Raw genomic sequence first — 20,458 nt, 5'->3', positions numbered from 1 at the left:
TCAAAATAAACTTGGGATTAGGAGTATCGAGGGAATGAAAAGTCGTTATAAACGACTCAATACAGCAATGAGCAAATGGGTTGGTTGCTACACACAAGTTCTAAATCGACCACCGGCAAGCGGCACTAACATCAAAGACGACATAAAATTAGCTCAGAAATTATTTCGTAAGTTGAATAATGGTAACGATTTTGCTGACTTTAATGTTTACGATAAAATCATGAGTAAACACCCCAAGTGGAGCTCACAAAAACATCAATTTGAGCTCCCTGGAAACTCTAAGTCGGGTTCAAAAAGGTCAAGTTCGGAAATGGATTCTAGCCCTTCTAGTGTAAATGTCGGGACCCCGTCTAGTGTAAATGTTGGAACCCCGTCTAGTGTTAATGTTCCAACCCCGTCTAGTCTTTATGTCGACGCAAGTGACCGACCCGAAGGACGGGAGGCAACTAAAAAGAAGCGGAATGGAAAAGCACCTGAGGTCGTGCCCGATTCTATGTTAAGTGCAGACGACCGAGAAATAATGGAGGGAAATAGACTCACTACGAAAGAGCAAATTGATTTTCGGCAAAAAAGGCTTGCAGCAGATTTTGAAATTGAACAAATTAGAATTCAAAAAATGAAAACAAAAATGGAGATGGGTTGGTTGAACACATTGCTCTCGCAACAAAATTTAAACCCGAAAGATCAAGAGTTGAAGGACAAGCTAATGGACAAATATATGTCTGATATTTAGTTTATTTAATCTGTTTTTTATTTTTTGTTTTTATTTAATCTCGCAACAATGTAAGTCGATTTATTGATCTCGCATCAATCTTGCATCAATCTCGCAACAATATAAGTCTGATTATTAATTATTAATCATCAATCTCGCAACAACTATGTAAATGTAACAAGATTTCGATTAAATTCCAACTAAAATGTAAATGTAACAACTATGTAAATGTAACAAGAAAATTCCAACGATTAAATTCCAACGATTTAACAAGATTTCGATTAATCTCGCATGAATGAAATCAGAAAGTAATGTAACAAGTAATTATTAATTCCAACGATGTAAATGTAACAAGTAAACGATTTAACAAGATTTCGATTATTTAATTATTAATCAGAAAATAAATCAGAAAGCCAAACTGTAACAAGAATTTACCTGCATGAATGAAATCGATGAAATCCCCAATCAGAAAACCAATCGAAATAAAACCCAAATTTATGAATGATATAGCAATTTATGAATGAAATTTATGAATGATATAGCAATGAATGATGATATGAATGTGATTTTTGGGGTTTTTTTGGATTTAGAGTATCGGTTGGGATGAATGTGTGTGGATAGATGGTTGGTGAGATGAATGATGATATGAATGTGTGGATAGATGATGAAGGCTGATATTTTGTAGAGTAGGCAATGGGCCGTGCTGGGCCGGCCCGTCGTGCCTTCCTTCAAAATTGGCCCGGCCCGGGCACGGATATTGGGCTCCTCGGGCCGTGCCGTGCCAGGCCCACTGATCCAAACCTACGCCGCGGCCCGCTCAAGACACGGTCATTTTCGTGCTCGTGCCGTGCCTTGCCCATGGGCTTTTCGTGCCTTGTCTGTGGGCCGGCCCATGTGCTTTAATTTTTTTTTATTTAAAAAAAAATGTTATATAATTGATATATTTTTAGTACTTTTTGTTTAATAAATGATGATTAATGGTTTAAATATATATTTTATTACATATTAATGTACTTTTTGTTTAATAAATGATGATTAATGGTTTAAATATATATTTTATTAAATATTAGTGTACATTTTGTTTAATAAATAATGATCAACGGGCTATTCTTCGGGTCGGAACTGTTGGAGTTAGTGTCCCCGACAATAATACGATCACAATTGTCGATCATGATGATCACATGTTTAAATCTTATTTTCAAGAATACATGAGGGAAAGTAATATTTTACAGTCAACTGGTCCACACATATCGGTAATGATTGGCTGACTAGAGTTTGACATTACTGTCGTACGACGGTGGTGACCAGTTGATCCCCTAAGGTCATACCTATAGGGTAATGCTCTTAATTGATTATTTAATTAATCGTATACCGATACGGGTTAATTAAATTCCTTAAAATGGACAAGTGATTTTGTGAGTAAAATTACGTCTCTTATTGTAATTTGATTAAATAAGATTCGGTCTAAGTAATCGAATTGTTTTATTACTTAGATTAATTTATTGTTTATGAAACAATTAAAAATAGAATGAATAATTTATTATAACCACATGTAGATGTGATTTATAATCATATAACCCATTTTGGTACAAGTAATTATTAATTACTAGTTATTTTTGTATGTGACATATTTTATTAATATGATGATTTTTAATATGTTAAAAATGCATTATAATGTAACATGTCAAGTAACATGTCACATATGTCACAATTGACAAATGACAAAAATAAAATGGACCTCCATTTTATGGGTAGAAACCGGTTTTAGTGGAGGGAGTATTAGGGTTGTGTTTTTATATTTTAAACAATTAGAAACACAATGATAACCTACCCATATGTAGCCATGCAAGCCTACTCTTCTTGGGAAGAAAGTTGGCTTCATGCATTGGCTCCCCACTCTCCTCCTACCCGGTTTTCCCAAGAGAAAAATAAAGTTTTTTTTCCTCTTATTTTTCATCATTCTATAAGATTGAAAATATACATGTTGTATTCATGATGTGTTGCAAAATAAATTACTCTACACTTTGAGAAAGAATAAGAGAGCAAGATCTCACAAAATACCTCCTCTTGACCGAAATACATCAAGAGCAAATACAAATTATGTTTGTGTCCAAATTTTAAGTAAGATTAGTATTATTACTAGCTCATAATAATATTAGTCATTAAGGGTGTTCCTTGGGTATAAACTTTTGGGAGAGATTCTAATTTGAATCTTAGTTCATCCATTGTTGGAAAGCTCAAGAACTAACAAGTAGGAGATCTTGTTGGTGCCCAATAAATCCGAAACACCAATGTAAGAAGTGACGATTTCTTCTCTACTTTGTTTTATGTTTGCATGCATAAGATCCATTTTAATTTTATGACTAAATTAAATCATCATACTATGAATATGTAAACTATGAGATTAATGAATCCCAACAAGTGGTATCAGAGACTTAGGTTGTTTGCATGCAAATCAGTTTATTGTTTTTCTGAGTTAATCTTATTAACAAATAAAACTTGTAATTTTGTGTTTATTATGATATATCACGAAATCACTTTACATGTTAAAGTTTCTGTTCCTAAAATGTATTTGGGATATTTTGGTTCATTTATGGATTATATTGTTCATTTTGTTAATTTATGACATAAAAATGTGATTTTGTATATATAAATGTCATTTTTGGACGAAAATTACTTAAACTTCGAATTTTCCAGTGGTTTTTGGATATATTTTCACATGTAATACATACTGATGGACTGTAAATTTTCATGTTAAAATAAGTTGTTTTGCTCGAAATATGAATTTTATAAGTTAAAATCCTATTTAAATGGGTAAATAGGTTAATATGAGTTATATTTCGAATTTAATCATGGAAATTTAATATGTTGTCATATGCATTTTTACTAAGTGTGTGTAAATATCTTAGAGATATTGGACTCCTTTAGCATGATTTATGAATTTTTGAGTAAAAATTCAATAGATAGTGACTTTATTTAGTATATAATGCTAAAACAAATTTCATGACTAAAGAAAAACGTCACATGTTGCATTTTATCATATATTTCAGATCTAAAAGTGAAAGTTGATAAAAATAAATTTTCTCATATTTTAATGGTCATATTTGTTAAAACCGATAAACCGCAACATTGTTTTTCTCGACAATTTTCGAAATATTTAACCTAAGTTTTGAATATTATGAGTGTCATGGTATTTTTCCAGAATGAACATGAGTTTAAATTTCAAATTTTGAAATTATTTGAAACTTTTACAATTTAATTTGAAGTTTATAGTATAATATTGTATTTTTGGTCCAATAATGAACAATATTAAGAAATCAAGTTTAATTATTGTCAAAATGTTAGTGAAGACTAAGTTTTGAGTCCTAAGTTGGTTAGGGTAATTAACTTGTACATAAATATGAATTTATGTAATTATTGTGATTTCACGCAAATCCATAAAAACCGATAAAATATACGATATTGGCTCTTAAAAGGCGATTTAGCATAAAATTAAGCATGTTCATACATATTATAATGCTGCATTTTATTTATGATTGTCATATTTTTATTTTATATAATTTTTGAATTATGTAAGTTTTCTTAGTATGGCCTTAGTTTTTAGTCGATATTACCCGAAATGTATGGGAATATCGATTTAGTTGTATTTATTGTGATCTTGTATCACCGTTTTGTAATTTAAAAGATTTAAATTTTAATTACAAATGTATAATAGGAAATTATGTAATTTTTAATTATTACTTGTATTACGGTGTTACCTCGAGATGCGTGCCAAGACCGAAGTTCAAGGGACCAAAGGAGTTGGTTTCCGCATTTGTAATAGTTTATTAGATTTACTATTTTAGGAAGGCCATACTAGGATTTTATTTTTATGCTTTGCATTTTATTTATATGTTGCATGCATCGCTAAATCGCCATAACTAAACATGCATTTTAAATCGATTTTATCGACCGTGTCAATTACAGTTATCGTAGTTCACCGCTTTAGTTCACTTAAAACGTGATAGATAATAAATTGACATGACCTCTCGCTAAATAAATAATTGAGACTTAGCCTTACCTAAAATTAGAAACCATGAAAACCTATTTCGTGAGGGAGTGCGCTCGGCCAAACCGGGGTACAAACCTTGTTACGTAGGGGAAGTGGGTGATAAATGTCTATCCACCGAATTCATATTGATGAGGGTTGTATCGCCAAAGCGTGCCCAAGTTAATGTGAATTTGGATCATGGACACATTTATTCGAAATTTGGGTTGAACTCAACAAAAGTATTCTCGACCATAGCCGGATGTGTTTTGGGCTAAAGATAAATATTAATGTAATTTTATCGACCAAGAGTTCTAAAAGTAGAATCGATTAAAGAGTTAATCCACCGAGTTATATTGATGGGGGTTGTATCGCCAAAGCGTGCCCAAGTTAATATGAATTTGGATCTTGGAATCATTTATCATAGTTGGGAAGAGGTCACTATGTAAATGCTTTACTTGTTAAATTATTTACAAGTATTATTATAACGATAAATGTTTTGTTTTCATTATTCCGTTAATCATATTGTTCTAATTCTTTACCTCAAATTATATACGATATCATTTCGATTTTAGTTCAAATCTCCATTAAAACAACGTAACCAAAGACAAATTTGAATTTTCTTCTAAAAACCTCGTATTATCCATTGCAAGGATCTCTTGTGAAGAGTATAGATATAAGTTATTCGTGATCAAAAGGGTTTTTTGATTTTTGACTAACATATCTACTTACAATAAATTGTTTCTCATGTGCTTAATTGAGTTAACTACTTTGAAACGTTAAATCATTTTGGTGACTAAATTTGTTAGAAATCGTAATTGACCAAAAATACCGCAACCACTTCAATGAAAGTTTTAAGACTAAACAAACGAATGAAGAGTAGTCATCATGAATTTCAATTTTGCTTCTCTTAGCAAAGACTCATTGACATGAGTGGGAGCATTCTCTTAAACCGTTAAGAAAAGGATGTGGTTTAAAGAAGTAAAATTAGAATGGAATTGATACAAGGTAATGGTAAAAGTAAAGTTATTGAGAATAACGACACTAAACCTATCAATCCCGACCGATAAAGTTTCCATTGTCTTAATTGTTGGACGCTAGAAAGGAAACTACCCCAAATTATTGAAGGATCAGCAAGTTAGTTGTGGGACATCTAATGGGACTTTCTTCTTTAAATGTTTATTTGATTGACATAAATTTTGCTAGTACTACTTCGTCAATATTAGAAACCGGTGGTGGTTTTCATCATTGTATTTGATACATAGGATGATTAGAATATGACGACTAGCAACAATGATGTCGAGAGATAGAGTCATTGTGTACTCAATCTAGTTTTGGGTTTATATTTATACCTTAATTATGACTATTAAGTGAATAAACTCTTAATAAGAATATAATTTTGTTAAGATACAAAAGAGGTTTCACTTTTGTGACCCTATACACCATGATTTGATGTATGGCTAGCCCATTATCGAAGGTGATTATATTCTAAACCAAACTAGAATGATATATCATGTAGATGATGCAAGACTCAAATTGGTAACCCAAGATTAAACCTCAAAATTCTGAAATGATGAACACAAAGAGTTATCGAGTACTCTTGGAACCATTAGATTGTTAATCTTATGGTATATGTGTATCTTGTATTCAAAGCAAGATGTCTCGTACCTTTGGTTGAAAAGGAGATCGAGGTTGTAAATCATTGATCTAGAATAGGTTGATCATTTTCTTTTACCAACGATTTAAGTTAACACTAATGTGTTCAGTTAATAAGGTAAATAGAGAAATCTTTGAAGAAGTTCAAAGAGTTCAAAGAATCACGATTTAGTCGTAATGGGATTATCAAAGTGAAGACTTTGATATAAGCCAAAGGAAATGTGATATAGTATCACAAATTAATCTCTCTTAGCACGCATTATGGGATAATGTGTGGTTGGATAAAGAAATCAAACGCTATTCGATATGGTTTGGACTTTAATCAAGTTACTTTGAGTTACTTGATCCTTTTGGGGATTTTATCATATTGTCTAAATTATTTTTCCACTAAATCTAAAATAATTCATATGAAATATGAAATAGTAGGGTACCATGCTTGTAAGTTTTTCACAAGAAACAAATGCTCATTTTTCCTTACAATAATCACGAGTACAACGGCTTTGTGGCTCGTGAAGCTGTCTTTCTAGAATACAAGTTTATTTCTAGAAGACAGAGTGGGAGAAATTATTCAAGAGCCACAAAAGAATTGTGTCAAAAATTGTATGTCGCAAGAAACTGGTTTTTCTTGGCTACATGACGTTGTTTCTTCGAAACCTAGGAGGTTGAACTCATCACTTGTTGAAGATGATGAATTCATGTTACTTTTAAGAAAGTAAAAAGCTTACAACTTGCAAAGAAATTGTTTGATTCAAGTTACTTCTGGAAAGTAATGTGTAATACCCGCCCTTTTAGGGACCCTTTGACCATCGTTGACTGCCCTTGGGAGCAGGAGTAATCTAGAATGTTATGACAAATCCATCCTGGGTGCGTGTCAAGAGTAGTACTCGATAGAGTAGAGGCTACTCGATCGAGTAGCTAGGGTACTCGATCGAGTAGGGGGTTACTCGATCGAGTATGTTGGGTACTCGATCGAGTGCCTGGTTTTCAGCGGGGGTTTTATATCGCGTTTTGTTAAATCCGCAAATCACTTTCGCCACTTTCCTCCTATCCTTCAGCCGCCTCTTTCCCTTCCCTTCACCTCAAAACCTCCATGGATGCCTTTTGAAGATTCTTGAGCCTTAGGAGAGCGTCTCTTGAGTCGGGTAGCGGTCTCTTGCTGAGTTTCCCCTATTAGGTATGTCATATTCATCATCCGTGCCTTTGCTTCTATAGTTAGGGTTTTGCTTGTAGTAATAGATATTTGCATGATGGTAATAGGCTTCGCTTGGTTGCTGGATGTGTTATCTGTCGGCAGGGATTGGTTGCGGTCGCTTAGAGGTAGGTTCGCCTACTCAGTTTCTGTAGACGGTCTAGTGTGTCGGTCGTTGTGGTAATATTGCGGTTGTTTGATATAGTGTTTTGTATGTGTTGTGATTGTGGTTGTGTTTGCTGTTGATGGTTCTCGAGATGCGTTCTCGGCTGAGTGGAGTCACTTGCGGGAGTGACTTCACGCCCTAGTTTCGCCATTCGTGGGACCCGCCACGGGAGGGGATGTGCACATTAATGGGACAGGGTTGTCGCTCGTTTGATGAGCGGGGCTTAGGTGGGAACGGCTGCGGTCCCCCACTGGCAGGACTGGTCCAGTGGACAGTCAGTGACAGGTTTGGTTGGATTGATGTGATTGCAGTTGGGACTAGTGTCATTGTTTGTATTGTTGTTTGTGGTTGTCTTGTCTTGTCTCAGTACTGATCTTGTGTGGTTGTTTGTTTGTTATGTGTCTGCCGTGATCCCTTATGGTGAGCAGTCGGTCTTAGCAGGTGTTGATGATGTTGATAGCTGGTTTCCGGGCAGGGATGAGTCTTCACGAGTTATGATGGTCATAGCAAGTAGTCCTTGAGTTGTACCTTCGTATTGTATTTTGGTTTAAATCACTTGTAACACAACTTAATAGTTCTTTTATTGACGTTTGATAATTACTTTCCTCGGGCAACCGAGATGGTAACACCCTTATATGCTAAGGAAGGCCTAGTTAAGGCTCCTCTGAATATGGGGGTGTTACAAAGTGGTATCAGAGCGACGATTTTGGAACCTGTAACAAATGAACATAACGAATGTAGAGAGTCTAATAAAATGAACCTGGTGTATGTGTAATGGGAGCCCCGGCTGATGCTAGATTTTGGGTGAGTAGGCGCCCTCATTTCAAAATCTTGGCCCCATGACGCTTAAGCCAGTCACATGGGATGGGAATGTGGAGTCCGTATGTCTATGTGTGCTATGTATGATAATTGTGCCGGAGCTACCTCCGGTTAAGTTTTTGTTAGAACTAGTAGAGGAGTGATAGTAATGTTTGGGCCGATTATGGTAATTATTGATAAGATTGTTGAAGCTCGTTGGATGAGTAGTGAGCTTACAGGATGGTTATGAAATATGTGACAAAAACTTATGTAGCTGCTACGATGATAAGTATAGTATAGTGAGTTATAATTCGAGACATATCATAGGGTAAGGCGTTATTGCCTTATAGGATGGTCGAAATCTTTCCGTTGCGTAATATTTGATTCGTGCAAGGTGAATTACTTATGATAGATTGTAAGACATGATCGAGTAAGTTGTTTAGAAGTATGCATTTATGCGAGAAGCGATAGATTCATTTGTTATGAAATTATACAATTACATGTCAACGAGAGGATGAACTAATGTTAACTTGAACGTTTCAATTTAGTGGTAACATATAAAGTAAGCTTAAATGTAATACGATGCCGTGATTATATTCATGGAAGATTCGGTAGCAGGTAAACGGAGTAGGGTAATGGGTGGAGTGTAAGTGGCATAAACCTCAATTGCTTAATAATAGGGTAGGCTTTGTTAATAATAGTAATGTGTGAAGGAACTTGATGATGAGTGCCGAATTCCGAACTTAGTTGGAATCGACACGTGGTGTTGTTTTTGCAGGAATCTTCAAGCTATTTCGTATTTATGGCCGAGTACTTAACTACACTTGACCGAGTGCAAGTGCTTACTTGACCGAGTAGACCTCACTCGATCTAATTAGGAAGCTATGATGTCGGGATGTGGGAAAATTCCTGCAGTCACTCGACGATTTAGCTCCTACTCGATCGAGTAGGGTGGTACTCGATCGAGTACCCCAGGCACTCGATCGAGTAGGTTACTGTGCAGCATTCCTACGGGTTTTCTTAAAACCCTTCATCTTTCTAATTCTTCTTCTTATTCTTCTATATTTCGACACACCCATCCTAAATCACTTTCAAATTCCTTTTTCCTCTCAAATCCTCTCTTTCTCTTGGGTTAGTAGTGATTCTTGGGGTCGATTTCCTTGTTTAATTCGTTTCTTTACTTTACTAATCAATCAAGGTATGTTATTCTTCTTAATTTATGTGATTTGTTACTTTGAATGTGTTAAAATAGTGAAATAATCTGAAAATTTCGATTCACATGAGTAAGATGTTGTTTTGATGGTTGAAACGTGATTCACATGCCTCCTATTCATGCTTGTTGGTGACTAATTGCTGTAGATTAGATTAGAAACATACATAGTTGGAATCGAAATTTCTAGGGTTACCAAAATTGAAGTTGATTTTTGATTGTTTTGCAATGGTTAGATGGTAGAATTGAGCCTTAAGCATTGTTTATATTATGTTGGAGGATAGATTTTGATGATTTTACCCTTAAAAAGTCGCCTTAAAACTCCGTCTTAAAAGTGCCCCAAATGGAAATTCGTGATTTATAATTGAAAATTTATGTTGCAATTGACATTATAAGTATGAGTCAAACCTCAGTAGGATAGTAGGAACGATTGTTGATGAGATTATGCCAAAATTGTCTCAGCTGTAAAGACCGTCTGAAAAAAAAAAAAAATTTAGTTGGGTTATTGAACATAATATGGAAGTGATGATGCTATGCTATAAAATTTCTTACTCTTTCTCTTGATTTAGTAACATGTGATTGGAAGTGTGTCTGGAATAACCTTAGAATCATGCTAGGATATTCAAATTTTTCGAACATATGTAACCGCCATGATAATTTCCTTCTCCACCGTGGCTTGTGAGTAGTAATAATTTGAACTTGTATGTTAAAATTTTAGAAACTGTTGATAAACATGTGTACTCATCTTAATATTCAAGGTTAATAGCATGAATTATGTGCTTCACATGTCAAAATTTGTTGGAAAATTGTGTGCTTAGCTGGGTATGTGAATTTAAATTACATGAGACAAGTGCTTGAATGTTTATACAAGTTGTTTGGACTTATGCCTAAAACAGATGCCGAGACTGAACCTTGGGCTTCGCCAAAGTAAGCGGGGGAGGGGTAACCCACTTGAGACAGGGGAGGGGAGCGGGCCCGTGGTACCCGCGGTCCCCGAATACCCTACAGTTGTGTTTGTTGACTTCAAGCAAAGGGAGCGTTTTGTAGCTTTACAAAAACGCAAGATGAGACCTACAAAGTGTATTGACACCACTGTGTTAGAGGAGTTGGAAATAGAGACGGATGTCCGTCACATATTCGAGACCTTGGGGTTTACGGGTTTGTACCGGCTGAGGAAGCACACTTACCCCTTCCTTACCCTAGAATTCATGAGTTCCTTTAACTATGACCCAAATGGGGCCGATCGTTGAGTTTAGATTGATGAATACCGTTTTGTTGACCATGGATTTGTTTGCCTCTCACCTTGGGTTGGCCAAGCCTCCCAAGGACTCCATCACCGACATTCCAGCTGAGTGCGGCGTCTGCCGCCTAATGCCTTGCTTGACTGGGAAGCAAGCTCCCACCTCGAGCAATATGCTGATTAATGACGTTCAGCACATCACCTTGAGAATCTTCCTCCGTTATCTTTCAAACCTCCTCTATGATAGAAAGGATATCAGTAAGTTGAACAACCATGAGGTCTTACTTCTGATGTCGTACTGAACCCGGAGCGGACCAAGAAAGTGGTCTTCAATGCTCCTTCCATAGTTTGTCTTTCTCTTGCCTTGATGGCTTCTTCTCCTTCTCGATACTTGAGCTGTGGTGCTATTGCCACTCGGTTAGCCGAAAAGCTAACCTCTTTTGAGGCATCTTCGGCATACGTGCCTCTAGTTACCCCTGTGCCTACCATGGATCGTGAATACTATCTCGACCTGAAATGGTTGAGGACCTTGGCTGATGGTAGCCTAGCATGGAGGGTGTATGGGATGAGCTGGATGAAGATTCCAGCTCCCGAGCACCTCCCAGCCACGGAGCCCTTGGAGCCGACAGTGGTGACTGTGGACTCAGATGACGAGGAGGAGGAGGATGATGACGAACCCCGCCAGCTGCAGACCTATCTCATTGATGGCACCATCCTCCAGGAGATGCCGGAGCCGACGAAGGTCGAGAATGCGGAAGTCCAGAGGGTGGAGAGACCCAGAGTGGTGAGGGGACCCCGTCGAGTGAGAGAGAGGGCCTCGGAGACTAGGTCACAGCCCGTAGCACCACAGCAGCAGCAGCCTTTTCCATGCTACCCTTACCTCGACACCCCAGAGACGCGATCTAGTTACCTGGCGGAGAGAGTGTCATCTACTTTGACACTCCGGAACATGCATGAGATGGCCTACGCGCAGGGGATAGGGACAGAGGGACCGCATCCGGTGTGGTGGAGCGGAGTCGGGGACTACACAGGGGTTTTCCATTCCTACGGGGTGGATCAGTCGACATGGGGGGCACCCCAGACCTTCCCTTACGGTGGCTTAACCCCATGGTACGTGGGCCCGGGAGCAGGAGCAGGAGGTGATGCGGGAGTGGGTTCATCAGGTGCGGGTATGGCTGGAGGTGGTGGTGGTGGTGATGAGGTGATGATGGAGCAGCAGCAGCAGCAGGAGGAGTGATACTCCTCGTCCTTATCGTTGTTGATAGTAGTTGATGTTAGATGGTGATATTGTTGTTAGACTTTGGTAGTTCTTTCCTTTTATTGTTGAAACTTAGTCGGATTTGTATGATTGGCCATAAGGCCGGAATTGCTACACTAACCTTTTGCAGGATTATTGAGAGTCGGGGCATCATCCCGACTCAATTTATGTGACAGTCATGTGTTATATGTTGGTTTACGACGGGTTATGGAAAAGTACGTGACCTGCAGGTACTCGACAGAGTACCCCACACTCTATCGAGTAGCTGCAGGAAGGGAAGTAAAGATACATTCTGATCTCGGGCTACTCGATCGAGTAGCCAAGACACTCGATCGAGTAGCATGGCACTCGATCGAGTACCACTAGTTACTCGATCGAGTAGCACTCATTATTCTGGGTTTTTGAAAATTAAAAATGTTCAACTGTTTTATAATTGCGAGTTCAATGTTTAAAGTTGTTGCGAGGGCATAGTAACGCCTTTGACCCGTTAATTTCATACGTTACAAGTCATGATTGGAATTTTATAAGCATAATAGTTACAATTGGTGAAGCGGTAATAATTTCTTGTTACAATTAGTGAAGCGGTAATCATTTTCTTGTTGCTTTAATATGGCATACGCCTCATTACGATCTACTTATCGGAGTTGTAACTCCGTCTATAATTGTGCATATCATTTTAACGTGTGTTGTCAACGGTAACTAGTTATTCCGGTGACTCGTGTATGATTTCTAAATTAACGAGTATGTAGTTAGCGAGTAATGTCCACAACAAATAATATGGTTTCCTTTAATGTTAAGATACAATACGCGTTGACATTTAGGTGGTGAACTTCGGGGACGAAGTTCCTTTTAGAGGGGAAGAGTAATGTCGCGAAACAAAAAGGCTATTTTTGAATAATGCTTTGCTTATTTACAACGTTGTTGGTATTATGTGTTGCTTTAGTTACAAAATTATGTGTTGCTTTAGTTACAAAAATTTCTGAGATATAACGAATTACTTTAGTGATTTAAAGTGAAGGGTTGTATGTTTCAAGAGACGGTCATAAAAAATAGTTATAGTGTGATAAATCGTGCTCGAATCACGTTGCCAAGCAACATGGTGGCGTTGGTTGTACCATATGATAATTAATGAGAGGCATGTTTTGATCGATGGTTTGATAGTCGATACTGTATATCGGTACCGTATGTCGGGTGATCGTAGATGGTGATTCGCATGACGAGCTTGATGTTTCATAGGTATATAGTGCTTGCGTGATAGTAGTAAAAGTCATTAGATATAAGTATAGACGGTGATGATGATGACATGGGGGGGGGGGGATGGTGTTTCCGGGGAGTAACGGGTTGAGCGGGAAGGTGAGTGGGGATGTGTTGTCCTCGTGTCTCGAGCGGAAGATAGGTGAGGTGAACTTCGGGACGAAGTTCTTTTTAAGGGGGAAGACTCAATAATACCCGCCCTTTTAGGGACCCTTTGACCATCGTTGACTGCCCTTGGGAGCAGGAGTAATCTAGAATGTTATGACAAATCCATCCTGGGTGCGTGTCAAGAGTAGTACTCGATAGAGTAGAGGCTACTCGATCGAGTAGCTAGGATACTCGATCGAGTAGGGGGTTACTCGATCGAGTATGTTGGGTACTCGATCGAGTGCCTGGTTTTCACGGGGTTTTATATCGCGTTTTGTTAAATCCGCAAATCACTTTCGCCACTTTCCTCCTATCCTTCAGCCGCCTCTTTCCCTTCCCTTCACCTCAAAACCTCCATGGATGCCTTTTGAAGATTCTTGAGCCTTAGGAGAGCGTCTCTTGAGTCGGGTAGCGGTCTCTTGCTGAGTTTCCCCTATTAGGTATGCCATATTCATCATCCGTGCCTTTGCTTCTATAGTTAGGGTTTTGCTTGTAGTAATAGATATTTGCATGATGGTAATAGGCTTCGCTTGGTTGCTTTGGATGTGTTATCCGTCGGCGGGATTGGTTGCGGTCGCTTAGAGGTAGGTTCGCCTACTCAGTTTCTGTAGACGGTCTAGTGTGTCGGTCGTTGTGGTAATATTGCGGTTGTTTGATATAGTGTTTTGTATGTGTTGTGATTGTGGTTGTGTTTGCTGTTGATGGTTCTCGAGATGCGTTCTCGGCTGAGTGGAGTCACTTGCGGGAGTGACTTCACGCCCTAGTTTCGCCATTCGTGGGACCCGCCACGGGAGGGGATGTGCACATTAATGGGACAGGGTTGTCGCTCGTTTGATGAGCGGGGCTTAGGTGGGAACGGCTGCGGTCCCCCACTGGCAGGATTGGTCCAGTGGACAGTCAGTGACAGGTTTGGTTGGATTGATGTGATTGCAGTTGGGACTAGTGTCATTGTTAGTATTGTTGTTTGTGGTTGTCTTGTCTTGTCTCAGTACTGACCTTGTGTGGTTGTTTGTTTGTTATGTGTCTGCCGTGATCCCTTATGGTGAGCAGTCGGTCTTAGCAGGTGTTGATGATGTTGATAGCTGGTTTCCGGGCAGGGATGAGTCTTCACGAGTTATGATGGTCATAGCGAGTAGTCCTTGAGTTGTACCTTCGTATTGTATTTTGGTTTAAATCACTTGTAACACAACTTAATAGTTCTTTTATTGACGTTTGATAATTACTTTCCTTGGGCAACCGAGATGGTAACACCCTTATATGCTAAGGAAGGCCTAGTTAAGGCTCCTCTGAATATGGGGGTGTTACATAATGAACATATGACTTACATGAGAGTGTTTAAGTCACAACTCATTACGAGGCTTAGAGCCATGAAAATCCGAAATAAATTCCAAGTGGAATTGTTGGATATCTAAGAGAGATGTCATAGCTTGATTAGTTGCAAAGTGTTTTGCACTATTCGGATCTTCTTAGGGATTGCATTTCATTATGATGAGATATATAGCGAGTGAATCTAAAACCCACTTCTTTAAAGAAGGAATGTATTCTATACATGTTATGAGTTTTGTAGATTCTTACAATCCTAAGACAATGTGAAACTTAAGAGATAGTCTTAAGTAGGACATTAATGAGTTGGAGTCAATGTTTTGATCATGTTATAAAACTTTTCTCAATGGGTCGAGAAGTTGTGTTTATACATGAAGTTTAGTGGGAGTCACGGTAATTTTAATTAGTCTTATATGTGGATGACATATTGATCATTGGGAATGATTTAAGACTTTTGGAGTATTATAATACATCTTTAATATCCGGATTTATGGAGATAAATCTACATGATATCAGCGTCAAATAAGAAGTCTTATGTTGATAAGATTCATGATTAGTTCAATCGAGTTGAACATATTTGATTGATTCCATTTGCTTCCGCCGCCGGATCAATTAAATGAGTAATGATGTATAACACTTCATATACTTTGAGTATGATGAATTGTTTCAAAATCGAATTTAAGTAATAGTTACCAAATAGCCATATAGATTATCCTTAAGTGCTTGTAGAAGCATTAAGGGTGTAAAGTTAAGTGTTTTGATGCAATTCACTAATTTGTGTAAGGGCTTACACTAATGACTGTTGAGATTGTATAAGGTTTCGGACAAAAACCGTATTCAAAACACCTAAAGATGGTTAAGGAACCATTGTGGCTATGTTATTTAAGAAATGGATTTATTAGAATCATTCTAGGCAATAAAGAACAATGAGAGATACTTACAACGGAAATTGAGTACACTTGCAATCATGAGATGTGCGAGAGGGATGGGTCGCGCACACTGTGAAAACAGTAGGAGCTGTTCTATGACTAAAGAGCTTATGTCTAAATTGGATCTAGACCTGTACTCAGAAAGTTTTGTAATGCAAATGTATACATTACAAACGAAAACGAGTATGTAGTAAGATCTAGTAAGGTACAAGAAGTTGATAAAACCTACTAACCAAAGCCTTCTCATAGGCTTAACATGATGAGTCATGTCATTTCAATTGAATTGAGATGAACAACTACATTCAGGATCAAACTGGATTATAGAATATGAAGTAGTAATCAGGTATTGACTATTCATATGTGATAATCGCATTTATCGTTCGAGTTTTTACTTTAAAAACTCTTTTATTACTTTGTTACATCCAAACGGGTTGTAGAGACAATATTGAACCCCGTTAAAGTGAACTCGGATTAACATGGTATTTGCCCATAGTCACTTGTATGAGGTGACGTCTCGAAGTGACTAGAGTGTGATGCGATTGATGGCAAGTTCAAGTGCCATAGAGTCATATGAGATGACTAGTCGATCACATAGGCAGACTGTTAGGAACATTTTGTCGGGCCTAATGACCGCTTATAGAGTTCTGGCAAATTTATATAGCCTGGTCGTGGCGAGAGCTACTATAGTATTCTAATGAGTCGATTTAAAGACTGTTCACCTAAGGTGGCACAGTTTCAGATTAACTTTGATTTATGTTACTGCGACCTTCGTAAATGGGGTCAAATGGGCATATTTTGGGTTATGATGGCTGTGGCTAGTCGAAGGGAATAGTGCGATAGGAATTGTCCACCCCTTGTCAGGGTTAAAACAATATCTCAGGGCCACTCGAGGAGTAATGAACTTGAAATGCGTGGCCACGCTCGGAAGGTATCTATGGTAGATAATTCCGGTCAATCAGTTATTCTCCAGATCGAGGAAACCACTTTCGATATGATCACTTGCAAGTACGACCTGAAAGACACCTTGCATTGAGTGGGAGATAGTAATAGGACAAGAGAATTGGTGACGCACACTTGTCGAGGACAAGTGGGAGATTGTTGGAGTTAGTGTCCCCGACAATAATGCGATCACAATTGTCGATCATGATGATCACATGTTTAAATCTCATTTTCAAGAATACATGAGGGAAAGTAATATTTTACAGTCAACTGGTCCACACATATCGGTAATGATTGGCTGACTAGATTTTGACATTACTGTCGTATGACGGTGGTGACCAGTTGATCCCCTAAGGTCATACCTATAGGGTAATGCTCTTAATTGATTATTTAATTAATCGTATGCCGATACGGGTTAATTAAATTCTTTAAAATGGACAAGTGATTTTGTGAGTAAAATTACGTCTCTTATTGTAATTTGATTAAATAAGATTCGGTCTAAGTAATCGAATTGTTTTATTACTTAGATTAATTTATTGTTTATGAAACAATTAAAAATAGAATGAATAATTTATTATAACCACATGTAGATGTGATTTATAATCATATGACCCATTTTGGTACAAGTAATTATTAATTACTAGTTATTTTTGTATGTGACATATTTTATTAATATGATGATTTTTAATATGTTAAAAATGCATTATAATGTAACATGTCAAGTAACATGTCACATATGTCACAATTGACAAATGACAAAAATAAAATGGACCTCTATTTTATGGGTAGAAACCGGTTTTAGTGGAGGGAGTATTAGGGTTGTGTTTTTATATTTTAAACAATTAGAAACACAATGATAACCTACCCATATGTAGCCATGCAAGCCTACTCTTCTTGGGAAGAAAGTTGGCTTCATGCATTGGCTCCCCACTCCCCTCCTACCCGGTTTTCCAAGAGAAAAATAAAGTTTTTTTTCCTCTTATTTTTCATCATTCTATAAGATTGAAAATATACATGTTGTATTCATGATGTGTTGCAAAATAAATTACTCTACACTTTGAGAAAGAATAAGAGAGCAAGATCTCACAAAATACCTCCTCTTGACCGAAATACATCAAGAGCAAATACAAATTATGTTTGTGTCCAAATTTTAAGTAAGATTAGTATTATTACTAGCTCATAATAATATTAGTCATTAAGGGTGTTCCTTGGGTATAAAATTTTGGGAGAGATTCTAATTTGAATCTTAGTTCATCCAATGTTGGAAAGCTCAAGAACTAACAAGTAGGAGATCTTGTTGGTGCCCAATAAATCCGAAACACCAATGTAAGAAGTGACGATTTCTTCTCTACTTTGTTTTATGTTTGCATGCATAAGATCCATTTTAGTTTTATGACTAAATTAAATCATCATACTATGAATATGTAAACTATGAGATTAATGAATCCCAACAGGGACGTGCCAGGCCCACCGTGCCTTGTGCGTGCCGGGCTCCACCGTGCTTTGGGCCGTGCCGTGCCTGGGCACGGATTTCTGAAGAAAATCGCGTCGGAGTCCGTCTCAAGCCCAGTCGTGTCGTGCCCGTGCTTCCTCGATTTTCTCACCGGGTCGGGCCGTGCCGTGGGCCGTGCCACCCACCAGCCCGCGGCCCTTTATGCCAACTCTAATATTTTGTAGTATTTTTCATCGTTATTTTTTTATTATTTTTTTTAATAAAAAATTGTATTTTTATGAAAGAGTTGAGTGGTTGGGTTGGTTCATGGTTGAAATATTTTGTAAAATATTTATGTAAATATTGCTTTTCTGATTTTTTATGTAAACCGTCAACTAATATTTTAAATACGATCACCAATATAATCGACATATCGTCAATAGAACTGATAATAGCCATTGGATTAATTATAGCCATTAGATTAGAAATATAGCCGTTGGATTGATTATAGCCATTAGATTAGAAATATAGCCGTTAGATTGATTATATCCATTAGATTAGAAATATAGCCGTTGGATTGATTATAGCCATTCGATTAGAAATATAGCCGTTACATAAAAAACTTATATATACCCCATATGGTTGTTGAATAAAATCACTCATACATTTTCCTTCTTTCAAATCACTCTCACAAAATCACCCTCACAAAAAAACTATTACAATGTCTGGGTCAAATTCCGATTCTGATTCATCAAACGATAATATTGTCGATCAAAATAGGCTTTCCGATTACCAATGGGAAGGCGAAGCCGATGAAAGATCTGAGGCTATACAAAACCTTATAGCCCAACGTATGAATGAATAGGTTAATAGAAGAATTCGTCAACCAAATCCTCCTCCGAGACGTCGTAGGAGAAACATTGAGAGGAATCGTGAAGAAGGTCATAACCAATTGTACAATGACTACTTTATGGATCCGGTTTATCCGGAAGAGCTATTTCACCGCAGATTTCGCATGCACAAGCATCTATTCATGTGCATAGTTAATGCTCTATCCGCCAATGATCGCTTTTTCCAACAAAGAGTCGGCGGTAATGGGAGACCTAGTTTCTCACCATTACAGAGATGCACGGCTGCTTTAAGAGTTCTAGCATAAGGTACTTCTACCGATTCAGTAGATGAATATTTGCGTATGAGCGATACATCCGTCAGGGACTCTCTTAAATTGTTCGTCGAAGGTGTAATCAGCTGCTTTGGGGACGAGTATCTACGCAGACCCAACCCTCAAGATTTAGGAAGGTTACTTCATATGGGGAAAGCTCGTGGATTTCCTGGTATGTTGGGTAGCATTGACTGCATGCATTGGGAGTGGAAAAATTGTCCCACAGCATGAGCGGGACCATATGCCGGGAGAAGTTCAAAGCCAACGGTCATTTTGGAAGCGGTCGCTTCGTACGATTTATGGATATGACATGCCTTCTTCGGCACACCAGGTTCGCTTAATGATATTAATGTTCTTGAACGTTCTCCACTCTTTAATGACGTTTTAGAAGAATCTGCCCCACCTGTTAATTTTTCGGTTAATGGTACGGACTATAATATGGGATATTATCTTGTTGATGGTATATATCCTGGTTGGGCAACATTTGTTAAAACAATTAATGCGCCACAAATTCAAAAGCATAGGTTATTTGCAGCTCGACAAGAGAGTTGTCGAAAAGATGTGGAACGTGCTTTTGGCGTCCTACAAGCTCGATTTGCGTTCATCAAACGCCCTTGTCTTCTTTGGGATCGGGCTAATATGGGGAAGGTTCTTATGGCTTGTATTATTATGCATACTATGATAGTTGAAGATGAAAAAGAAACCTATCTTAACTATGAAAACATAATCGCATAGTTCAAAGAAGATAATCCGACTTCAGCTAGTGATGATCCATATGAATATCATCGTCTTAGAAGATCGCCTTAAGAACGATTCATAGAAATTCATGGCGAGATTCGTGATCGTGCCACTCATAACGCTCTGAAAAATGATCTCATTGAGCATATTTGGCAAAACTTCCGTAACTCGAATTAGTTTAGAATGCATTTTTTTATTTCGTAGTTTTTAATGTTTTTTAAGATCGTGTTTTTTTTAAAAAATTATGTATGCGGTTTTTTTATATGTCGACTCATGTT

At 37.6% G+C, this 20,458-nt stretch overlaps 1 protein-coding gene across 1 annotated transcript; it reads left to right on the top strand.

Annotated features, from left to right (window-relative positions):
• Positions 1–19,001: 19,001 nt before the first annotated feature.
• Positions 19,002–20,177, top strand: LOC141613662 (uncharacterized). Its single transcript, XM_074432406.1, has 3 exons — positions 19,002–19,131; positions 19,456–19,614; positions 19,774–20,177. The coding sequence occupies exons 1-3, from the start codon at positions 19,002–19,004 to the stop codon at positions 20,175–20,177; spliced, it is 693 nt and encodes a 230-aa protein (XP_074288507.1).
• Positions 20,178–20,458: the final 281 nt, after the last annotated feature.

Source organism: Silene latifolia, chromosome 11 (genome assembly GCF_048544455.1).
Source record: "Silene latifolia isolate original U9 population chromosome 11, ASM4854445v1, whole genome shotgun sequence".
NCBI lineage: Eukaryota > Viridiplantae > Streptophyta > Magnoliopsida > Caryophyllales > Caryophyllaceae > Silene > Silene latifolia.
The sequence above is the reverse complement of the archived record's forward strand: the minus strand, read 5'-3'. Positions and strand labels throughout refer to the sequence as shown.

Excerpts from the sequence above, each read along its gene's own strand:
- LOC141613662 (XM_074432406.1), top strand. The coding sequence starts at position 19,002 with ATGTCTGGGTCAAATTCCGATTCTGATTCATCAAACGATAATATTGTC. Across the intron at positions 19,132-19,455 it reads ACAAAACCTTATAGCCCAAC|TAGATGAATATTTGCGTATG; the intron begins GTATGAATGAAT and ends CTACCGATTCAG. Across the intron at positions 19,615-19,773 it reads GAAAGCTCGTGGATTTCCTG|GTTCGCTTAATGATATTAAT; the intron begins GTATGTTGGGTA and ends TCGGCACACCAG.